At 40.8% G+C, this 21,944-nt stretch overlaps 1 protein-coding gene across 1 annotated transcript in view; it reads right to left on the bottom strand.

Annotated features, from left to right (window-relative positions):
* LOC134609309 (transient receptor potential cation channel subfamily A member 1-like) overlaps positions 1-21,944 on the bottom strand; it is a 101,433-nt gene that overhangs the window by 21,592 nt on the left and 57,897 nt on the right. The window contains exons 14-18 of the mRNA XM_063452988.1: positions 20,229-20,347; positions 19,914-20,112; positions 16,923-17,124; positions 8,837-8,973; positions 6,169-6,320 (exon numbers count right to left, since the gene is read on the bottom strand). Of these exons, the coding sequence (XP_063309058.1) occupies positions 6,169-6,320; positions 8,837-8,973; positions 16,923-17,124; positions 19,914-20,112; positions 20,229-20,347 (809 nt within the window). The remainder of the gene's footprint in view (positions 1-6,168; positions 6,321-8,836; positions 8,974-16,922; positions 17,125-19,913; positions 20,113-20,228; positions 20,348-21,944) is intronic.

The following is a 21,944-nucleotide window of genomic DNA, read 5'->3' as shown; positions in this document are numbered from 1 at the left end:
TAGCACAGCCACAGTGCATCTCTTGAGTCGCCAAGTCTTGATCCGTCCTCTCCGAAACGACCCCAGCCCATCACCTGGGTCCACCGTGGCGTTGTGGGCACTCAGGAGCAGCGACAGTCCACTTGACCCCCACACCTAGAGTCTGCGGGCCGTCCACTCCCTGCACCTCCCCATCACCACCCAAGACCCAGTGAAGCGTGTGTCCTGATGTCTCTCCCGGTGCCGGCCACATACTTGGAACAGGCGTGCGCCGCTCCCGGCCACCGGTGCCCCGGAAGGGTCGTGCAGACCCACCCCACAGGGCTCACGGCATCAGGGACAAGGCTCTCTGGGGACCCCACAGACCCAGAGGCCAGGGAAAAATAGTGAATATTTGAAAATTCCTCATATATATATATATATATATATATATATATATATATATTCCTGATGCGATAGTGTTAATATCACTATTTAGATGGCCAGTCCCTCCTTACCCTAATTAATAACATATCTTTATTCCATCGCCACGTGGATCCACCGGTGCTAGTTCCATCGGCTGAGATGATTAGAATCGACAATCTCAGCCAATTCCATTCTTTTCTATAGGAAAGCATTGGAAGGCTATTGCACATGCGTCTGAGTGCCTGCCACTAGAGGTGTTAGTAGGCAGTGCAGTTAAGTAAATTTACATTGAAATGCCTGCAGGGGCAGAATATAGACACTGGAACAATTTACATTAAGCTGTAGTTGTTCTGATGACAATAGTGCCTCTTTAAATTGAGGTCACAGTAGGCCAAAATATTGCAAGCCTGACTCACACTCAAAAGTCCAATAAATAATTGATGAAGCAGACAAGGAAAGTAGTTAAATTTAGCCATTCCAATAAAAAAAAACAAAAAACAAAGAAAACCAAGAATTAATCATATGAGTACTTTTCTAAATTTTATGTTAGCACACACAAAGCAGGATAAATAATGGAAACAGGATAAGACGCAGTATAAATACTTGCATCTATCCTGTTCCAACTTCATTCGGACCAGTGAGAGACACCATGGGTCTCTCAGGGCATAATCCTACGTAGATTCAATGAGACAAAATGGAGAAAAACCTAATCACTAACCACCGGTATTTCCTGATAAATGTGCTTTTTGGGGCCTTCTTGAATAAAGTCCTTTTTATATATATTTCTATTACATAGAACAACCACAAATGAAGAAAATACATGCAGATATGTTGTGTGCATTTCCTACAATTCCCCATTGAGAATATAAAGTTACAGCAAATAGATGGCATCAGCGTGTGACATAATCACAAACCAGTGAACGGTACATCCTCATGTGATCCTCATGTGATCCTCATCCTGGATTTAACTTCTAACTGGCAGAGAATTAATCTATACACTAAAACTGCATTATTAAACTTAAGTTAAATTGGTGCCTATAGTGTCTCTTTAACTAGACACAGTAATAAATTCCTGGCAAAATCTCTTCGCCTTGGACACATTGGTCTCAATTTAATTTAAAGGGAATCTCCAGTGCCAGGAAAACAATCTGTTTTCCTGGCACTGGAGGGTCCCTCCTGTCCCACCCCCCAATCCCCAGTTGCTGAAGGGGTGAAAACCCCTTCAGTCACTTACCTGAGGCAGCGACGATGTCCCTCGTCGCTGTCTCCTCCTCCGCGCCGCTCCTCCTCTTCATTGCATTGGCCGGTGGGTGAGACTGATCCCGCCCACTGGCTGAGGAGACCTAATGCGCATGCGCGGCAATGCCGCGCATGCGCATTACATCTCCCCATAGGAAAGCATTGAAAAATAATTTCAATGCTTTCCTATAGAGAAATGAGCGACGCTGGAGGTCCTCATACAGCGTGAGGACGTCAAGCGACGCTCTAGCACAGAAAACCTGAGCTATGAAGGAGGAAGTGCCCTCTAGTGGCTGTCTAGTAGACAGCCACTAGAGGTGGAGTTAACCCTGCAAGGTAATTATTGCAGTTTATAAAAACTGCAATAATTACAGTTGCAGGGTTAAGAGTAGTGGGAGTTGGCACCCAGACCACTCCAATGGGCAGAAGTGGTATGGGTGCCTGGAGTGTCCCTTTAATTGAAAGATAATCCAAAGTCCTTGGAGTGCTCTCTTGCAAGGTATCTATCAATGCACACATTTTTTTTCCCCAAAACTAAACTATAGTATGCGTCAATTACACTTTGATTTAAGGATTAAAACATTAATATTAATCTCTTAATTAGAAAATATTGTATTTCTGCTAAACTCATACGCATGAATATTCAAATAACATGAACAGTCACACGGCAAAAGTCTACATGATGATTTAATATCAGAGCGATGACTGAGACACACAAAGACATAAACAGACAGAGGCGCTCTGCCTCTGTCTGTTTATGTCTTTGTTTGTCTGTATAAGTGTGTGTGTGTGTGTTTGTGCATTGTTTATATAAGTGTGTGACTATATCTGTATAATTCTGGTGTTTTGTGAGAAAACACAGGGTCACATATGTTGGTCACAAGGAGGTTTCAATATCTCAACAATATGAACTGATTTACGGTAAGATTGGCATACAGGATCATTGACTTTAGAGCTCATATTTATTCATTTATTATATATTCGGTTATTTGTTTAGTGTTCATGATTTTAAAAATGCAATTAAATGAACTAAAAACGTACTTGCTGGGTGGCTGCTACTGCAGAATTCCATGACATTGGCTTTTTTAAATTACCAGAAACGTTCAATATTAATTCCTCATTCTCTTAGATCTCTCTGTGACGTTTGACACTATCGATCTCCTTCTGTATTTAGTACTGAGTCATCTTTGATTTTATGCTATAGTTTTAGATTGTTTTCTTTTTTTAAAACCTATAATGTCGGATTAACCCAATGTCTCCAGCACACAACCACAATGCCTGTTACTTTCATTCCCCTAACTCGTAGCTCATCTACGTTGCATTTGATGTTCAAAGGATGAGGGACATCTCTATATAAATAACTTTTATGTGATATAAACTGAAACAAGTTCAAATAACAGTTATATAAAAGTGATAGTAATTCATTTACTGCTACTAGAAGCCTTAGAGGTAATTAGTGCTGCTGTGAAAGAATGAATGTTAAAAATATATAGAAAAGGATTTAAAGCCTGGATAGCCTGTTTTTTTTTTTTGTGCTAAGATTATGTTGTTTCATAAAGTGATACATAAAGAAAATTAGGAACTGCTTTTCCTTATGCAGAAACCACAGGTTGACAAAAGGTGAAGCTTTAATCAAGCTTCATGTAATTTGTCAACTTTGTCATTAATTGCCAATTTATTATTCACCGCCTTTCAGTGTTGACCATCGAGTCACCTCCTCTCTGCAATGATTATCTCAAGATCCTGACGAGATTGACATGTGCATCTTTTAACACACATGCCTTAAAGAGGGCAGTGAATTTACCAAGATAATGGTGCCATGCATGAAGACCCAGAGATACCAACAGGACATAAAAAATAGCACGTAGTAGTAGGTTCTGGGGTCATCACCAAGCGTTGGGTTGGCTAGGGAGGCTAGGAGACCCTTACAGAGCTCGGGCTGACAGAAGATAAAGAAGTGACAGAGCCACTGTAAACTGTTTTTGGAATGGTCATTTTTATACAACCAATCAGAATTCTACTTTTTTATATCATGGTCAGAGACCAGAAAATGCACTAGTGAGAACATACTAATTGCACACACCTGTCTGATATACAATTAACTCATTTCAATGTTTGTTACAATCCTTTAGCTACTAGTTGGTAACCACTAAAATAGAAGTAGTTATTATTATTTGTTATCGATAGTTTCCACGCTAACAATGAACAGCTGTAAAAATGTTTTATAACTTCCACTGAAATCAATATGTGATGCTAAACACTAAGTGGCACTTGGTTGCCATGTTAGACTAGACACATTTATCCCTAGGGCTATATGACTAAAAATGACACCATAATCTGGATGATTAAACTTTCTAAGATGATGAGAGAACTTTTTATAGTGTCACTACAGTGGCAATAAATTGGAAAATGTACCTCTTTCTTGATGTACGTTTAATTTGCAAATATGTCAATGCTAAGTGGCGGCTGTAAAGGATCATCTGGCACCCCAACTGGGTACCTCCGATACTGGATGCTCCTAGCGCTTCCAGAGGGCTCTGAGCGCTCCGCCAGACACCACAACCACCGCAGACACCACAAACCGCCGTAGCTTGGTTGGGGTCTCGCCATCTCCTACCCACCCTGGACCTACTACAAGGCTCCAGGCTCCAGTGGGTGAACCTCTCCTCCAAGAGAGTGAAACGGGAACAAGCTCTTAAAAGAGCTTAGAAGGGATTATTCAAGGGAGCATGCAGAGCATAGCAATCCCTTGTAGTGATATAGCAATTCCCCCAATAGAAGACAAGACTCTAGATTGAGGGTGAAGAAGAACTGAAGCTTTTAATCAAACACTCTGCTTTTATGCCCATTTTGCACACATAGTACTGCCCACAGGGTTTTGCAGAACAACCAATCAATACGTACTATACACTCAGACACTCCCATTAATTACACACAACCCCCCCCCCCCCTGCCTGTGATACAATTATCTCAACACAATAGGCTAACTTAATTATCACAGGCAGAAAATATACAGTTTTTACCAAATATTAATAACTTCCAAAATATACATGCCATTCACATAAAACATACATTTTCAGAATCAGCATACTTTAAACATAAACATACTCAAAAATCATACAAATCCCTCCAGTATTTAAAAGGTTAGCTGGGAGTCCTTTATGACAGACCGCAAGCACATTTTCATGCCTAAAACAGTTCCATGGATTTGGGCTGTGCGGTCGGTCTATTTTACACTGAGAAAATGACTAAGTCCCATTTGAACGAGTGTTCGAATCTTCGAACGGGACTTAGTCTCCAGCCGCATTCTCAAAGTGGAGGAGAAGGTACGGGTCTGCGGTGTTCGTGCAATTGGGTAGCCGAAAACAGTTCCATAGAGTTGGCTGCACACACCGCTGACCACGTTCGAATGAGTTAAAATGGCCGCCGCCACGTGTTCATTTGGCGAATGGCGGCCACTTCGATCACTTCGGCTGTATCCAAAGTGCCAATTTAAAGTTGCAACACTGCTCCAAAGTAATTAAAGGGCCATAAACAGCATTATAAAAATCCATTATGCCCAAATCAGTTCCTGGCAATACATCCCAGGCCATAGTCGAAGGGCAGGAGGCTGGCAAACAGGCCCCTCCAAAAACCAGTGGTGAGGTCACTTTCCCCACAGCGGCTGGTATCACTAGCGATACAGTATTCACACTACTTAAAATCTGCTTTTCATAGACCAGCATTGAAACAAACCCAATGTGTGACAATTCAGGACTTTTAAATAGGCCATTTTATTATTGATGCAACATATACATTTGAAATTATCGTTGCACATTTAACCCCTTAGGGACACATGACATGTGTGACACGTCATGATTCCCTTTTATTCCAGAAGTTTGGTCCTTAAGGGGTTAAACACTGATTATATTTTGGGGTAATGATTAGAGCAAGAATCTACAATAATATAAAAATAATAATAAAATGTATAAATAATCTACACCAAATCAACAATGCCTGGTAATTTATCTTGAAATTAGCTCTTTTATAAAATAAACCAGTTGGGACGTGCAGTAAAAGGGACACCCTAAGCACTAAAACAACTGTAGCTTACTAAAGCAGTTTTGGTGTATAGATCATGCTCCTGCAGTCTCACTGCTGAATTCTCTGCCATTTAGGAATTACCTCACTTTGTTTATGGAGCCCTAGCCACACCTCCCCTGCCTGTGACTCACACAGTCTCCCCAACACTTCCTGTAAAGAGAGATCATTTTTATTATTCATGCAGGCTGTGTGAGTCACAATCAGGGGAGGTGTGGCCAGCACTGCATAAACAGAAGTAAAAGTGATTTTATGGTGCTTTGAATATCCTCTAAGTCTATAATGCACTCCAGCAACCTAAAATGCTTTATGGGCCTAGAGTGTCCTTTTAATTGTCCTAAAATATTTTTTTTAATTCATCATGATTCACTGTTTAGTAAATAATCCCCGTTCCTGCTCTTTGTCTCTTATATCCCACTGATATATTTTGACCAGAAATTTCAAGGTGTCCTATAACTCTGTTACCTGGTGGTGCTGAGGCCTGTAATCTCTGTTGAATCATACTTTCTAGAGATTGTAGCCTTTGGTTCATTTGTAGCATGGAATTACTTAGTTCCTGCTGATTTGCTATTAGCATTGCTAGTGATTCTGAAGTTTCTGGCTGCTGAAATGTTGCTCTGTGAAATAAAAAAAAACATATTTAGGTGATTGTTTTTTTTTTTTTTAATAAAATTTGTAATTTTCAACAAAAGTGTATACTTTTAGGTTGTAAAGGGACACTGTAGACCACTTCAGCTAACTGAAATGGTCTGGGTGCAATGTCCCTTTTGCACTTAGTGCTGCAATGTTTTTGCTGAAATGTAAAACATTGCCGTTCCAGGGAAACTGCAATGTTTACATTGCAGCTGTAAATGTGCCCACAGTGGCTGTCTACCAGACAGCCACTAGAGGGCTTCTTGAATCGAAACAGACCCTATAGATAGGGAGTATACAGTCTGACTGTACGGATTTTGTATAGGTAAGGAGTATACAGTCTGACTGTACGGATTTTGTATAGGTAAGGAGTATACAGTCTGACTGTACGGATTTTGTATAGGTAAGGAGTATACAGTCTGACTGTACGGATTTTGTATAGGTAGGGAGTATACAGTCTGACTGTACGGATTTTGTATAGGTAAGGAGTATACAGTCTGACTGTACGGATTTTGTATAGGTAGGGAGTATACAGTCTGACTGTATGGATTTTGTATAGGTAGGGAGTATACAGTCTGACTGTATGGATTTTGTATAGGTAAGGAGTATACAGTCTGACTGTAAGGATTTTGTATAGGTAAGGAGTACACAGTCTGACTGTACGGATTTTGTATAGGTAAGGAGTATACAGTCTGACTGTACGGATTTTGTATAGGTAAGGAGTACACAGTCTGACTGTACGGATTTTGTATAGGTAAGGAGTATACAGTCTGACTGTACGGATTTTGTATAGGTAAGGAGTATACAGTCTGACTGTACGGATTTTGTATAGGTAGGGAGTATACAGTCTGACTGTATGGATTTTGTATAGGTAAGGAGTATACAGTCTGACTGTACGGATTTTGTATAGGTAGGGAGTATACAGTCTGACTGTATGGATTTTGTATAGGTAGGGAGTATACAGTCTGACTGTATGGATTTTGTATAGGTAGGGAGTATACAGTCTGACTGTATGGATTTTGTTTAGGTAAGGAGTATACAGTCTGACTGTACGGATTTTGTATAGGTAAGGAGTATACAGTCTGACTGTACGGATTTTGTATAGGTAAGGAGTATACAGTCTGACTGTACGGATTTTGTATAGGTAGGGAGTATACAGTCTGACTGTACGGATTTTGTATAGGTAGGGAGTATACAGTCTGACTGTACGGATTTTGTATAGGTAAGGAGTATACAGTCTGACTGTACGGATTTTGTATAGGTAAGGAGTATACAGTCTGACTGTACGGATTTTGTATAGGTAGGGAGTATACAGTCTGACTGTATGGATTTTGTATAGGTAGGGAGTATACAGTCTGACTGTACGGATTTTGTATAGTAAGGAGTATACAGTCTGACTGTACGGATTTTGTATAGGTAGGGAGTATACAGTCTGACTGTACGGATTTTGTATAGGTAGGGAGTATACAGTCTGACTGTACGGATTTTGTATAGGTAAGGAGTATACAGTCTGACTGTACGGATTTTGTATAGGTAAGGAGTATACAGTCTGACTGTACGGATTTTGTATAGGTAGGGAGTATACAGTCTGACTGTATGGATTTTGTATAGGTAAGGAGTATACAGTCTGACTGTACGGATTTTGTATAGGTAGGGAGTATACAGTCTGACTGTATGGATTTTGTATAGGTAGGGAGTATACAGTCTGACTGTATGGATTTTGTATAGGTAGGGAGTATACAGTCTGACTGTATGGATTTTGTTTAGGTAAGGAGTATACAGTCTGACTGTACGGATTTTGTATAGGTAAGGAGTATACAGTCTGACTGTACGGATTTTGTATAGGTAAGGAGTATACAGTCTGACTGTACGGATTTTGTATAGGTAGGGAGTATACAGTCTGACTGTACGGATTTTGTATAGGTAGGGAGTATACAGTCTGACTGTACGGATTTTGTATAGGTAAGGAGTATACAGTCTGACTGTACGGATTTTGTATAGGTAGGGAGTATACAGTCTGACTGTACGGATTTTGTATAGGTAGGGAGTATACAGTCTGACTGTACGGATTTTGTATAGGTAAGGAGTATACAGTCTGACTGTACGGATTTTGTATAGGTAAGGAGTATACAGTCTGACTGTAAGGATTTTGTATAGGTAGGGAGTATACAGTCTGACTGTATGGATTTTTTTATAGGTAGGGAGTATACAGTCTGACTGTACGGATTTTGTATAGGTAAGGAGTACACAGTCTGACTGTATGGATTTTGTTTAGGTAAGGAGTATACAGTCTGACTGTACAGGTTTTGTATAGGTAAGGAGTATACAGTCTGACTGTACGGATTTTGTATAGGTAGGGAGTATACAGTCTGACTGTACGGATTTTGTATAGGTAAGGAGTATACAGTCTGACTGCATAAATTAATTAATCCATAAATGCATCTCTATGTCTAATATAGCACGTTTAAATAGGTTGGAAAATTTGAAACAATTGACTTACACCTGCAGGTTATTGGTTTGCCTCCATTGTGGGCTGGATTTAATGTTTCCATAGGTATTTCTCTTTTTCTGTGTGCTCGATAACTCAGATTTCTGTTTCCTCTCTTTTACTAAATGCATCAGTTCGCCCAATTCTTCCTGCAAGAAAAGTAGGCCGATGATTTGAGCAGGCGTTGAGAGACCTCTGAATTCATTAACAGAACTGTGAGAAGATTCATGCATTTTTAAACAGAAGTCCATTCCCACCAGAACATCACAGAGAAAAGTTAAAGCAGAATATTTTACAGTATTTAGAATAAATGCCTAAGGGAACTAGAGTCTAAAAATTCTTGGACAAGTCTTTTCTATAAATCTTTTAATATGATTATTTCTAGATTGCAATAGATAACCTCTAGTTACTATCTTCTATAATATCTGTGTGAATAGTGTGTCCTCCTTTTTCATTTTACAAAAAGTGCAGATTTCAATAAAAATTGGCACTTTTATAAATTAACCTTGACACCCCCTGGCTGTCAATCAGACAACAGGTCCTGTTACTTCCTGGTTTGTTAAGCTTAGTGGATCTAAACCAGAGTGGCGGCAACTGACCAGAGCACATGCCTTGCAAAGACTTGCAAAGTCATTTAGCAGCATTGGAAAGTCTCTGATTGGTAGGCACAGAAGGTCTGGACTTGCAAAGGCTTAAAAGTTTGATTTTAGATACATCCCCAATTTAAAAAATGCATAATTAAATACATTAAATTGTAAAACAAAAATTAAAATCTTTAAAAATTCCTTTAACCCCTTAAAGGGACACTCCAGGCACCCAGACCACTTCGGCCCATTGGAGTGGTCTGGGTGCCAACTCCCACTACTCTTAACCCTGCAAGTGTAATTATTGCAGTTTTTTTATAAACTGCAATAATTACATTGCAAGGTTAATTTCCTCCTCTAGTGGCTGTCTACTAGACAGCCATTAGAGGGCACTTCCTGATTCATAGGAAAGGTTTTCTTTGCTAGAGCATCGCTGGACGTTCTCACACTGTGTAAGGACCTCCAGCATCGCTCAATTCCCCATAGGAAAGCATTGAAAATCTTTTTCAATGCTTTCCTATGGGGAGACCTAATGCGCGTGCACGGCATTGCCGCACATGCGGATTAGGTTTCCTCAGCCGGCGGGCGGGATCAGTCTCGCCCACTCTCTGAAGTAATTACTGGGAGGAGCGACGCCGACCCGAAACCACCGCAGAGGGACATCGGCGGGGTCTCAGGTAAGTGACCTGAAGGGGTTTTCACGGAGTAAACCCCCTTTTTAGTATTTAGGGCCCCCACCCGCCGCTCAGGGGTGGGGGCCAGGGGGGAGGACCTTAGGCCCCCCCCCTTTTTAGTATTTAGGGCCCCCACCCACCGCTCAGGGGTGGGGGCCAGGGGGGAGGACATTAGGTCCCCCCCCTTATTATAATTTAGGGCCCCCACCGACCGCTCAGGGGTGAGGGCCAGGGGGGAGGACCTTTTTTTTTTAACAGTGAGCAGCCACAGGCTGCTCACTGTTTACTAGACATGCCACTACTCGCGGTATAGCGAGTAGGGGCATAATTTACTAATACTAAGTAATCTTTACTTAGTATTAGTAAATTTGTCTGAAAGACCAATGTAGGTCTTTCAGCCTTTTAGTAGATAGCTCCCTAATACCGTGGGAATTAGGGAGTTATCTACTTATTCATTCCTGTCATTACACTGACTGGCCAAGTAACTTACATTTTATATGAATGTATGTTACTTGATTGTTGTAAGTGTTGCAAATGCTTACAGCTGAATCCTGGCTATGTTTGTATACTTTTTATTTAAAATTGTATACAATGTAACATTTTTCTTCTTTCACTGGGTAAGTATATTAGTACTTAGGCAATACTGTGCTTCGGAACTTCGGCACTTCGGCACTTTGACACTTCGGAACTTCGGCAACTTCGGAACTTCGGGAACTCGGCAATTCGGCACTTCAGCAATTCGAACATTCGGAAGTGCCCGAATGTCCGAATTGCCCGAAATTCATCCGAATTCATATTCGGACCAAAACGAATTGCACATGTCTAGCCAGCACGAATAGCGTGTGTTACAGCCAGCACGTATAGTGTGTGTTACAGCCAGCACGTATAGCGTGTGTTACGGGCAGCACGTATAGCATGTGTTACGGCCAGCACGTATAGCATGTGTTACGGCCAGCACGTATAGCGCGTGTTACGGCCAGCACGTGTAGCATGTGTTACGGCCAGCACGTATAGGGTGTGTTACAGCCAGCACGTATAGCGCATCTTACAGCCAGCACGTATAGCGTGTGTTACAGCCAGCACGTATAGCGCATCTTACAGCCAGCACGTATAGCGTGTGTTACAGCCAGCACGTATAGCGCATCTTACAGCCAGCACGTATAGCGTGTGTTACAGCCAGCACGTATAGCGCATCTTACAGCCAGCATGTATAGCGTGTGTTACAGCAAGCACGTATAGTGTGTTACAGCCAGCACATATAGCGTGTGTTACAGCAAGCACGTATAGCATTTGTTACAGCAAGCACGTATAGTGTGTTACAGCCAGCACGTATAGGGCGTGTTACAGCAAGCACGTATAGGGCGTGTTACAACCAGCATGTATAGGGTGTGTTACAGCCAGCACGTATAGCGTGTGTTACAGACAGCACGTATAGCATGTGTTACAGCCAGCACGTATAGCGTGTCTTACCACCAGCACGTATAGCGTGTCTTACCACCAGCACGTATAGCGTGTGTTACAGCCAGCACATATAGCGTGTGTTACAGCAAGCACATATAGCATGTGTTACAGCAAGCAGGTATGGCGTGTGTTACAGCAAGCACGTATAGCGTGGTTTACAGCCAGCACGTATAGCGTGTCTTACAGCCAGCACATATAGCGTGTGTTACAGCCAGCACCACGTATAGCGTGTGTTACAGCCAGCACGTATAGCGTGTGTTACAGCCAGCACGTATAGCGTGTGTTACAGCCAGCACGTATAGCGTGTGTTACAGCAAGCACATATAGGGTGTGTTACAGCCAGCACATATAGGGTGTGTTACAGCCAGCACGTATAGCGTGTCTTACAGCCAGCACGTATAGCGTGGTTTACAGCAAGCACATATAGGGTGTGTTACAGCCAGCACATATAGGGTGTGTTACAGCCAGCACGTATAGCGTGTCTTACAGCCAGCGCGTATAGCGTGTCTTACAGCCAGCACGTATAGGGTGTGTTACAGCCAGCACGTATAGCGTGTCTTACAGCCAGCACGTATAGCGTGTCTTACAGCCAGCACATATAGCGTGTCTTACAGCCAGCACATATAGCGTGTGTTACAGCCAGCACGTATAGCGTGTCTTACAGCCAGCACGTATAGCGTGTCTTACCGCCAGCACGTATAACGTGTGTTACAGCCAGCACGTATAGCGTGTCTTACAGCCAGCACGTATAGCGTGTCTTACAGCCAGCACGTATAGCGTGTGTTACAGCCAGCACGTATAGCGTGTGTTACAGCCAGCACGTACAGCGTGTGTTACAGCCAGCACGTACAGCGTGTGTTACAGCCAGCACGTATAGCGTGTGTTACAGCCAGCACGTATAGCGTGTGTTACAGCCAGCACGTATAGCGTGTCTTACAGCCAGCACGTATAGCGTGTCTTACAGCCAGCACGTATAGCGTGTCTTACCACCAGCACGTATAGCGTGTGTTACAGCCAGCACGTATAGCGTGTGTTACAGCCAGCACGTATAGCGTGTGTTACAGCAAGCACGTATAGCATGTGTTACAGCAAGCAGGTATAGCGTGTGTTACAGCAAGCACGTATAGCATGGGTTACAGCCAGCACGTATAGCGTGTCTTACAGCCAGCACATATAGCGTGTCTTACAGCCAGCACCACGTATAGCGTGTGTTACAGCCAGCACGTACAGGGTGTGTTACAGCCAGCACGTATAGCGTGTGTTACAGCCAGCACGTATAGCGTGTGTTACAGCCAGCATGTATAGCATGTGTTACAGCAAGCACATATAGGGTGTGTTACAGCCAGCACATATAGGGTGTGTTACAGCCAGCACGTATAGCGTGTCTTACAGCCAGCACGTATAGCGTGGTTAACAGCAAGCACATATAGGGTGTGTTACAGCCAGCACATATAGGGTGTGTTACAGCCAGCACGTATAGCGTGGGTTACAGCCAGCACGTATAGCGTGTCTTACAGCCAGCGCGTATAGCGTGTCTTACAGCCAGCACGTATAGGGTGTGTTACAGTCCGCACGTATAGCGTGTCTTACAGCCAGCACGTATAGTGTGTGTTACAGCCAGCACGTATAGCGTGTGTTACAGCCAGCACATATAGGGTGTCTTACAGCCAGCACGTATAGCATGTGTTACAGCCAGCACATATAGGGTGTCTTACAGCCAGCACGTATAGCGTGTGTTACAGTCCGCACGTATAGCGTGTGTTACAGTCCACACGTATGGTGAAGTCACAAATGTTAGAATTAACAGTACATTTTTGGCTGCACTATGCATACAAAACCATTCTCTTCCTACAGATTGAATTTCTATTACAATAAAAACAGTGAACTGAGCTAAACTGAGAAGTAGAATTCATATTTAGGCCTAAATTGCTAAATTTGCAAAACGTGTATTTTCCCAAGTTGTATTTTTGTCCAAATCACCATAATTCTAAATGTAAATAACTTGTTAGCACCAACATGCGTGCTGATACTCATGTTGAACCTATAAACTGTACGTTAATAATTTATTATAAACAAACTGTGTAAATCTGTGGCATAGCTCCTCTCCTAACCCACAGGCAACATGTAATCTTCAAGCTCCATTCAAAGGGGGTGAAAATGAGATTTTCATACTTTACTCTGATTTCATACTTTAATCTGATTTCTTTCTGCTGAGCGGTATTATTGTTTTAGTGGCCGAGGTAACAAATCAGTTATGTTTCATAGAACATTTACAGGATTATCTAGTAAAATGAGAATTGAAAGTGAATTTCAAACTTATGGCCAAACTGAGAGCATCGAGAATTTTTCCAGCTTGGCTATTTTGACATTACATTTAAAATTCACTTTGAATTCTCACTTAAGTGAATAACCCTCGGTGTAATTCTGACGCTTTCATATATATTCCGCATTAGCGATAGGGCAAGTGTAAGGGAGAGTCACAGGTGCATGAAATTTTTGTCAAACTGCTCGGGGAGTGCTAACAGCCCACGGGCTAGAGGGAACAATACTTGCCTTGTCCCGGGCACTGGCAACCCATGCTACTTCATTGTCTCGTTTAGGTGCTTTAATAGAAGGTGGAGGTTTGACTTGAGAGGAAAGGAATAATAGAGTGTCACGACTACTAATATGATCCAACACACAAAACTGTGTAACATCTACATAGAATAGAAAAATAGACAGAACGTAAACCGGTCCTTAGAATGGCCGGATTAATACGTTGAAATACAGAGAATGGTCAAGGGAAAGCCGAGGTCAAGGAAGCCAGAAATACACAAGATCGATAAGAAAGCCAAGTCAGGGAAATCAGAGATCAGAATAGTCAGGAATAGCCAAGGTCAGATTACCGGGAATATCAATAACAAGGACAAGAAAACACACTCTTGGAAACCAGGAACAGAAACCACGACAGGGCAATGAACTAGGGACATTCAGGGACTGTGATTGGTCAGGGCTTGGCCTCTGACCCCAGAACGTGCGTGTGCGTCGACGTGGTGACATCACACGCACGTTCGCATGAACTTTGGAGGCGGAGCTACAGATGGCCACTACCTCGTGGTCGGCGTCATTTTGGATCCTGTGTGTAAAGGGGACGGATGACCCAGCAGGTCAGGTAATGCCTCCAACCTGTCATAGTGAAGTTGTAATATACTTTTTATGACAATCCGTCTTATCATGTAGGGGGAGTAAAATATATACCTACTGACTCTTTTGTGCATCTTCCTAATCATTGAGGAAGGAGAGGAGAATTTGATTTTTTTTTTGGAGATGATTTGGGATGTCTGAAACATCTATGCTTCTAGGCACCTCAGAAGCAAATCTGGTCCTCTAATTAGCTTATTCTTCATCTAATTTTTTACAGACAATTGCCAGTCTGTGTTAGTGTGGTCAAACTGGTCTTCTCATCTAGCAGTTTTCGAACTATAAATTCCATATTTATCTGTGAGTCATAGGCTGGCTAAGAAGTATGGGGAATGTAGTAAGACAGCATCTGTGAGGTGGTCATAGTTCAACACCAATAATCTATAAAGCCATCGCACCCTGGGTTAAAGGAGACCGTGCTCTGACCTTGATTTTCCTTTATTTAGTATTGGCAGAAATCTGTTGATTGTTAATGAAAATAGTATATGGTCCATCATAGGGACCATCATGACCGGGAGGGATAATAACGTTGTTTGTCATCAAAGCTTTAGAGATTAACAGAGAATCTGAAAAATATTTTTTTTCACATGATAATACCCATAATAAAAGGTTGCCGAAACACCCCACTATTTGTGAAATGCCGCATGGAGAACGCCGTTACAGCACGTCACTTGTAGTTTGGATCACAATCACAAGTTAATTAAAAAAAGTTTGAAGTGCAATTTGAATAATATCCATGGCTTTTACATTCAACAATGATATTATTAGGTTGGTTTCCTGATCTTTTTTCTCATACCCAGTGAAAGGCTTTGATCTTTGTCTGTGTGTCGTCCTCCGCAATAAATAAAGCAATTAGCATCTCTTGTTTTTAATCCAGTGTTACCCTACGCAGATGATATATGGTTATAAAGGTCATTGTCTCTCTTTATGAGGCATCACATTTTATTATGTGTAGTTTTTACATCAAGATTGATTCACTGACAAAACACTCAGCCTGACGCACCCCCGCACAAAGCCGTTTATCACAACAATTTGACAGTGAAAAAACAACTGTGTTAGATTGTGCTGAATGCATTATGACAAAGTAGGCCTTCACAGTTACTTCTTTATACATTTAAAATTAGCTTATTTTGTGACGGAAATCAATTATAATTAAAGGCTAAAGGAACTATGAACAAAATCTAGTATCTGGACGATGGGTTCTCTGTACCATACACGTTCCTTCTATTCAAGAACTAACTTTAAACGGACTCTGTCATTTTTTATTTTGTCTGTGTTATTAAGGATAGATTAGTCTGGCTCCAAAATGACATTATTAACTATACAAATGTTAATCGAGAATGAAGACATCTAAAATATTCTCGATGTATGGTACCTTGTCCTATGGTCTTACCTTCAACCATGCCTCTTAAATTGCAAGCGGAACCATTGGAATTGTTGGGAGGTATGACTGGGCAATAGGGGAGGGCTGGCAATTTTTGGCCTGGAGGCGAAGTACAAATGTGAATGAGGGTGTGGCCAGGGGCGAGGCTGTTCTAAGAAATTTTAGGAGACTTACTAATAACAGTTTATGCAGCTCAACACCCCTCTGACAAATTAGTATTTCATAAGGATAGAATATTTCTGAAGTACTGATAGTGTTGGACTATCACTGACGGTGACAGTGCCTCTTTAAATGTAAATCAGAACAAGAAAAATGTATCTTATTTACACAGACTGATCTCTAAACACATTTATTGTAATTTAAAGACACATTACTGTGAATTCTATTTCTCTGGAGCTCTGTTATACACTCAGACACTAACAATATGAATCTTCTAGAAAAGTTGGACATTAGGAGAAAAGCGGGAGAGAGGAATGTGGTACTAAAATAGGGACTGTCCCTCCTAAATAGGGACACTTGGGAAGTATGCAGTACTGTACCAAACGGACATCCCAATGCAACTCCTGCTATTCTAGTCTACAGAAAAATGGTTTGATGCTGCAGCCCACAACCCCTGTATGCCAGTGTCGTTGTTGGATAATTGGTCCCCATCCCGTGCCAGCCCTCTTTTAGAAGGTGATTCTTCGAACATCCTCTGATATCACAGCATGCAAATTGGGGGAACGTTTGGTTTAATAATTAACAATACATTAAATACCATTTATCTGCTTCTATGGTGGGACTATTGCAGGATATTGCATAGTATCCTGACGTACCTTGATCTGGATGGTGACTTTTTTCAGGTCATCATCTTGGTCAACTGTGAGATCATCGTCATAGAACAGGGTCAGTGGAGCGCAGTTGGTCTGGATATGTTTATCAAACTTGGCTTTGTTCTTTTTATTAAGATTTTCTTCCATTTGGAGTAGTGTGCTAGCTTGCTGCATGGCTGCATTTGCTGTTGCATTATCATATACCCTAGGGTTGAAAGATATTAAAGGAATATTATTATTACTATTTTATTTCTAGTATCACAACCTGTATCTAGTATGCTCCAATTTGCCACCTTCAGAAGCTCCTCGTGCTAATTCCCCCATGTCTGATGGTTTTGTCTTCCTAACCTTTTTTCTGTAGACCACTCAGCTGTATCTCTATGCTCCTAATATTTAAAGGGTCCCTCCAAGCATTTCAGAGACCTGTCTTAATTGGGTTGGTGTGGCGAAACCGGCCTCGCCACGTGTCCTTGGAGGGGGCTGATTGCCCGCCTCTTGCCTTTGGACTATGGACCAGACTTTATGGGAATGTGATACCCCAGATAGCCATACCATGGAGCCTATTCATATAATGAAAGACTATGGGAAAGACTTTAGCTCCATGGCAATTGTACTGTGTGAGTAGGATCTGCGCGCTATTCGGTAGTTTTGTGCGCGCAGATCCCAGCTATCTGGGGATAGGTGAAATGTCTGTGTGTTATGTGTAAATGTGACTTTATGTATTTTAAAGTGTTTTATGTCGTTTTGCAACCATGTGGTTAATGGAGTCTGCCTCTAGTCCTGGATAATTGGATTACTTCTCCAATTAACTCCAGGGCAGAAGGGAGGAAACCAGGGTGCATTGTGGGGATGTTTTTCTGCCAGCCAGGAGGGACAAAAGATACTTTTAGTAACTTTTGAACCCCTGGTCGGATTCATGCCATTTTTTTAATATGTTGTTCCCCTGAATGGATTGATTGTGGATATGTATTTTTATGTGAATGTGATGTATGGTTTTAAAGTTATGAAAGTTGTGTAAAAGTATATTTTACACTGTATGCATAATGGGATTATGTGTCACACTAAGGGGAGGGGATGTGTGGGAGGTAACATCTATGTCATTGGTTATTTTATGCCTCCCCCTGGGTGTGGCCTGTATGTGTGAGATGGAAATAAAAGCCGGGCTGGATGAGCCAGTCCAGAGTTCCTGCTTAACCTTCAAAGCGATGTGTCGTCTCGTTCTTTGGGGGAATTGGATTGTATGCTGACTGCCAGGAGTGTAAGCGGATGGTATGCTTTTCCTGTTCAGCTGATTCCAGAGTTCATGTGGTTCCAGTCGGGAGAGTGGTGTTTGCAGTAGCTGCCTGTGCATCTGGAAAGGGGGATATCGCCTAAACTGGGTTTTATCCTCTTGTAAGTGAAATGGTCCGCTACAGTTGGTTATGGTGGAATTAATCATCACCTATTAACGTCTTCATGCCGTCCGCTGCACCAGGTTTAACCCATCAGCATGCGACATTATAGAGGGAGTACAATTCTCTCAGTTGATTATTTCACGTTCTCTATATATGTGTGCTTTTTATGTCATATTTTCAATTATTTTGCCACTGGGGTTCCAAATACAGAAAAAAAAAGAGAGAATTCCTTTATGTCTATTTGCTATATGAGTATACTGGCAACCATTTGTGTATTAGGCACCTGAATACAAATAAATACATTTTACTTTATTTTACTATCTACTGGGAATTCCTTTACTATAGGGACTTCCGCCCTTTATACATATTATTATCGTAACCATATATAGTAATGCATATTTGGAATTTAAAAAAAATAAATTCTGTTTCAATGGGGGGATCACTTTTTCTAACAGCTAAATATGCTTGTTTGCAATTTACTTTTGTTTTGTAATTTGTGAAAAAAGAAAATTGAAATATACAAGTATATTTGTTTTTAAACAAAATGACATAATTTTATATAAATTAAAAGTATTTAATGACTTTTAGAGTGTGACCCAGCTATTATTTATTATTGTTATTTATTTTTGGCATTTATATAGAGTCACCATATTCCGCAGCGCTTTACAATATTATTAGAGGGGGGAATTTAACAAGACAAGTACAAAATGTTACAGGAACAGTAGATTGATGACAAGCTTACAGTCTAGAGCCAGGCTTCCCCAAACTCCGGCCCTCCTGATGTTGCTGAACTCCAACTCCCATGAGTCTATGAATGAAATAGATTGGCTGAGAGTTGTAGTACAGCAACATCTGGAGGGTCGGAGTTTGGGGAAGCCTGGTCTAGAGCTATTACATTAATTTTACCCCGAACCCATTAGTTTATATATATATTTGTCTGGATCTACCTACTTCGTGTTATTATTTTATAATAAGATGTTCTGAACATTGTATTATTCCAATGTCTCATTAAAAATCCCAACTATAAGAAAAAAAAAAAACTAATAGCAAAGATAATGTTGAAATAGTGCCACCTTGTGTTTCATTAATTTGTGTGTTCCAGCCAGTTGCATAGGATGGCTCTATTACTTCTTTAGTTTGTAGTTGATGTTTAGATAGACCCTTCTGTTATAGAGAATATTATTTTTAGAGTTTAACAGCTGTTTGGGGTTATTAGACAGGAGTTGCGTAAGACCACATCTGAGTTATAGAAACATAGAAATATAGAATGTGACGGCAGATAAGAACCATTCGGCCCATCTAGTCTGCCCAATTTTCTAAATACTTTCATTAGTCCCTGGCCTTATCTTATAGCTAGGATAACCTTATGCCTATCCCACGCATGCTTGAACTCCTCTACTGTGGTAATCTCTACCACTTCAGCTGGAAGGCTATTCCATGCTTCCAGTACCCTCTCAGTAGAGTAATACTTCCTGATATAATTTTTAAACCTTTGCCCCTCTAAGTTAAGACTATGTCCTCTTGTTGTGGTAGTTTTTCTTCTTTTAAAGTTGCTGTGACTAATTTGAAACTCTTAGTAATTATTAAAAACGTACAATACCTTTGAAATGTATCCGCAAGAAGAGCAATGAGTAGATTGATGCAGAGAATTGCTGAAACTCCCAGGAAGGTCCCACACAGTATATAAGCCATTACGGGATCAACGTCATACATATCTTCGAAATTATAGTCGTCAACCAGGGTGATTCGAAAAATAGTAAACAGCAATTGGGGAACATTACTCATATTACTCACATGTCCTGTATAGCCAAGATAAAAAAAAAAAAAAAAGAAAACAAACACATTATCTAAATTGCAAAACCACCCTGAATGCAAAACTGCTAAAATGATCAATATTACTAAAAGCAAATGATACCTCCAAAAATAATCCAGAAGGCGCAGGCATAAGGGATATAAAATTCTCCATATAAAAATAGGAATTTAAGCACATCCTTCGTGATTTTTCCAAGCATCACAATAAATGGACCTAAAAGTCTGAAACAGAAAGAATTAACATACCAGGTCATTAACTATAACAATAATTAAGTTTGGGAACAAGCTGTTAAGCTACTGTTTATTCCCAACAGATTGATTGTTATGTAACTTGAACTCTTGTCTTTCTTATGAAAAATATTGCCTTTTTACGTCAACATTTCAGGAAAAGCTATGTTTTTCATATCTACTTAAAGTTGTATTAGGGACAAGAGTTTATGTGCTTCAGAAATTATTTGATCTGGAATGAGAATCTGTATCACTGTGGGATTCATTTACCATAATACCACCTGATCTTATCACTAATCTAGTCTGAGTGTACGTATGCAGCCGTTTTGTTTCTGTGAGACACACCCCTCTAAAGGCACCACGCTCAGGTATCACCTTGGCTTCTACTGTCAGTATGTAACAGTATGTAACAAAAAAAGGTTACCTGCGCTCTCTCCTTAATCCCTATGTATATTTAAACAAATGGAGGTAATTTGATTACTCCAATGGCCCTCTCTGTCTCATTAGAGATATTTTTGCCAGAAGCTCAAGGAAGCAAGGTAAAGTGTCAGAATAGGACCCGTCTAGGGGGGTCTGCCTTGACGTTGGCAGGCGGGCATTCCCTCCAGTGGCCATTGGAGTAACTAAATCAGCTAAATACTATGTGTATTAGCTGATGTGTACTGTGGTCATTGCTGCCAAACATCAACAACTGTTAGTTTTGTTTGTGTGTAAACACTGCAACTTTTTAGGGTACTGAATAATTGTTGAAAAGTGTATTGTGCGGCTTATAAAGTCATTTTAGCTGGAACCAATGGTTCTCTTTAAGTTTCACTAACGCATCTTTGAAAGGATTGTGATTGCTTGTTCTTGATGGTTTAACAAAGGGCATTTGGCATGGAGCCAATAATGGTGTAAATACAGAAAAATAAGTCCTGCGCTTAGAATCCTACTACTCATGGGCGGCAGCAATGACCACAGTACACAGTACACAGCCCCAACACATACAATAAAAACCAAGAAAATAGTTACTTGTGCACTACCCCAAATCCCTATGCATATTTAGACAAATTACTTTTTTTTTCTTTCACTCCATTGGCCATTAAATGTAAGCCCACCTTCCATGTCAAGGTAAACCTCTTAGGTGGGTCCGTCCTACACTAACAATTCACCTTGCTTCCTTCAGCTTCAGGCAAAGAAATCTCTAAAGAGACAGAGAGGGGTCTTTTTCTAAACCCCTACATACTTACTAACCTTTAATAAGGAACACATGAGGTGGGCCGCAGCATTGTAACATGGCTGTGTGATACAAAAGTGAATAAAAGTACACATTGTAATATCTGTTTCTTGTTTTTATGAAAGCAGTGTTCCTTTAATTCTCTTACATTTAGCAGGTACAGTAGGCTATCTAGATCAGATAAAGAGTATACAATTATTTGACTTTGGCCATTGACGTAGAATCTGACCTCTGACTAGTGCTGTATAATTCGAGCCATATAAACACAAACATGTACAGTTACATATATTGAACTTGATGAAGACGTCTAATTACTAAACAGAAAACTACTTGATTGCTCTGCTCATTATTATTATTATTATTATTATTGCCATT

The sequence above is a fragment of the Pelobates fuscus genome, chromosome 4 (assembly GCF_036172605.1).
Source record: "Pelobates fuscus isolate aPelFus1 chromosome 4, aPelFus1.pri, whole genome shotgun sequence".
NCBI classification, from domain to species: domain Eukaryota; kingdom Metazoa; phylum Chordata; class Amphibia; order Anura; family Pelobatidae; genus Pelobates; species Pelobates fuscus.
The sequence above is the reverse complement of the archived record's forward strand: the minus strand, read 5'-3'. Positions and strand labels throughout refer to the sequence as shown.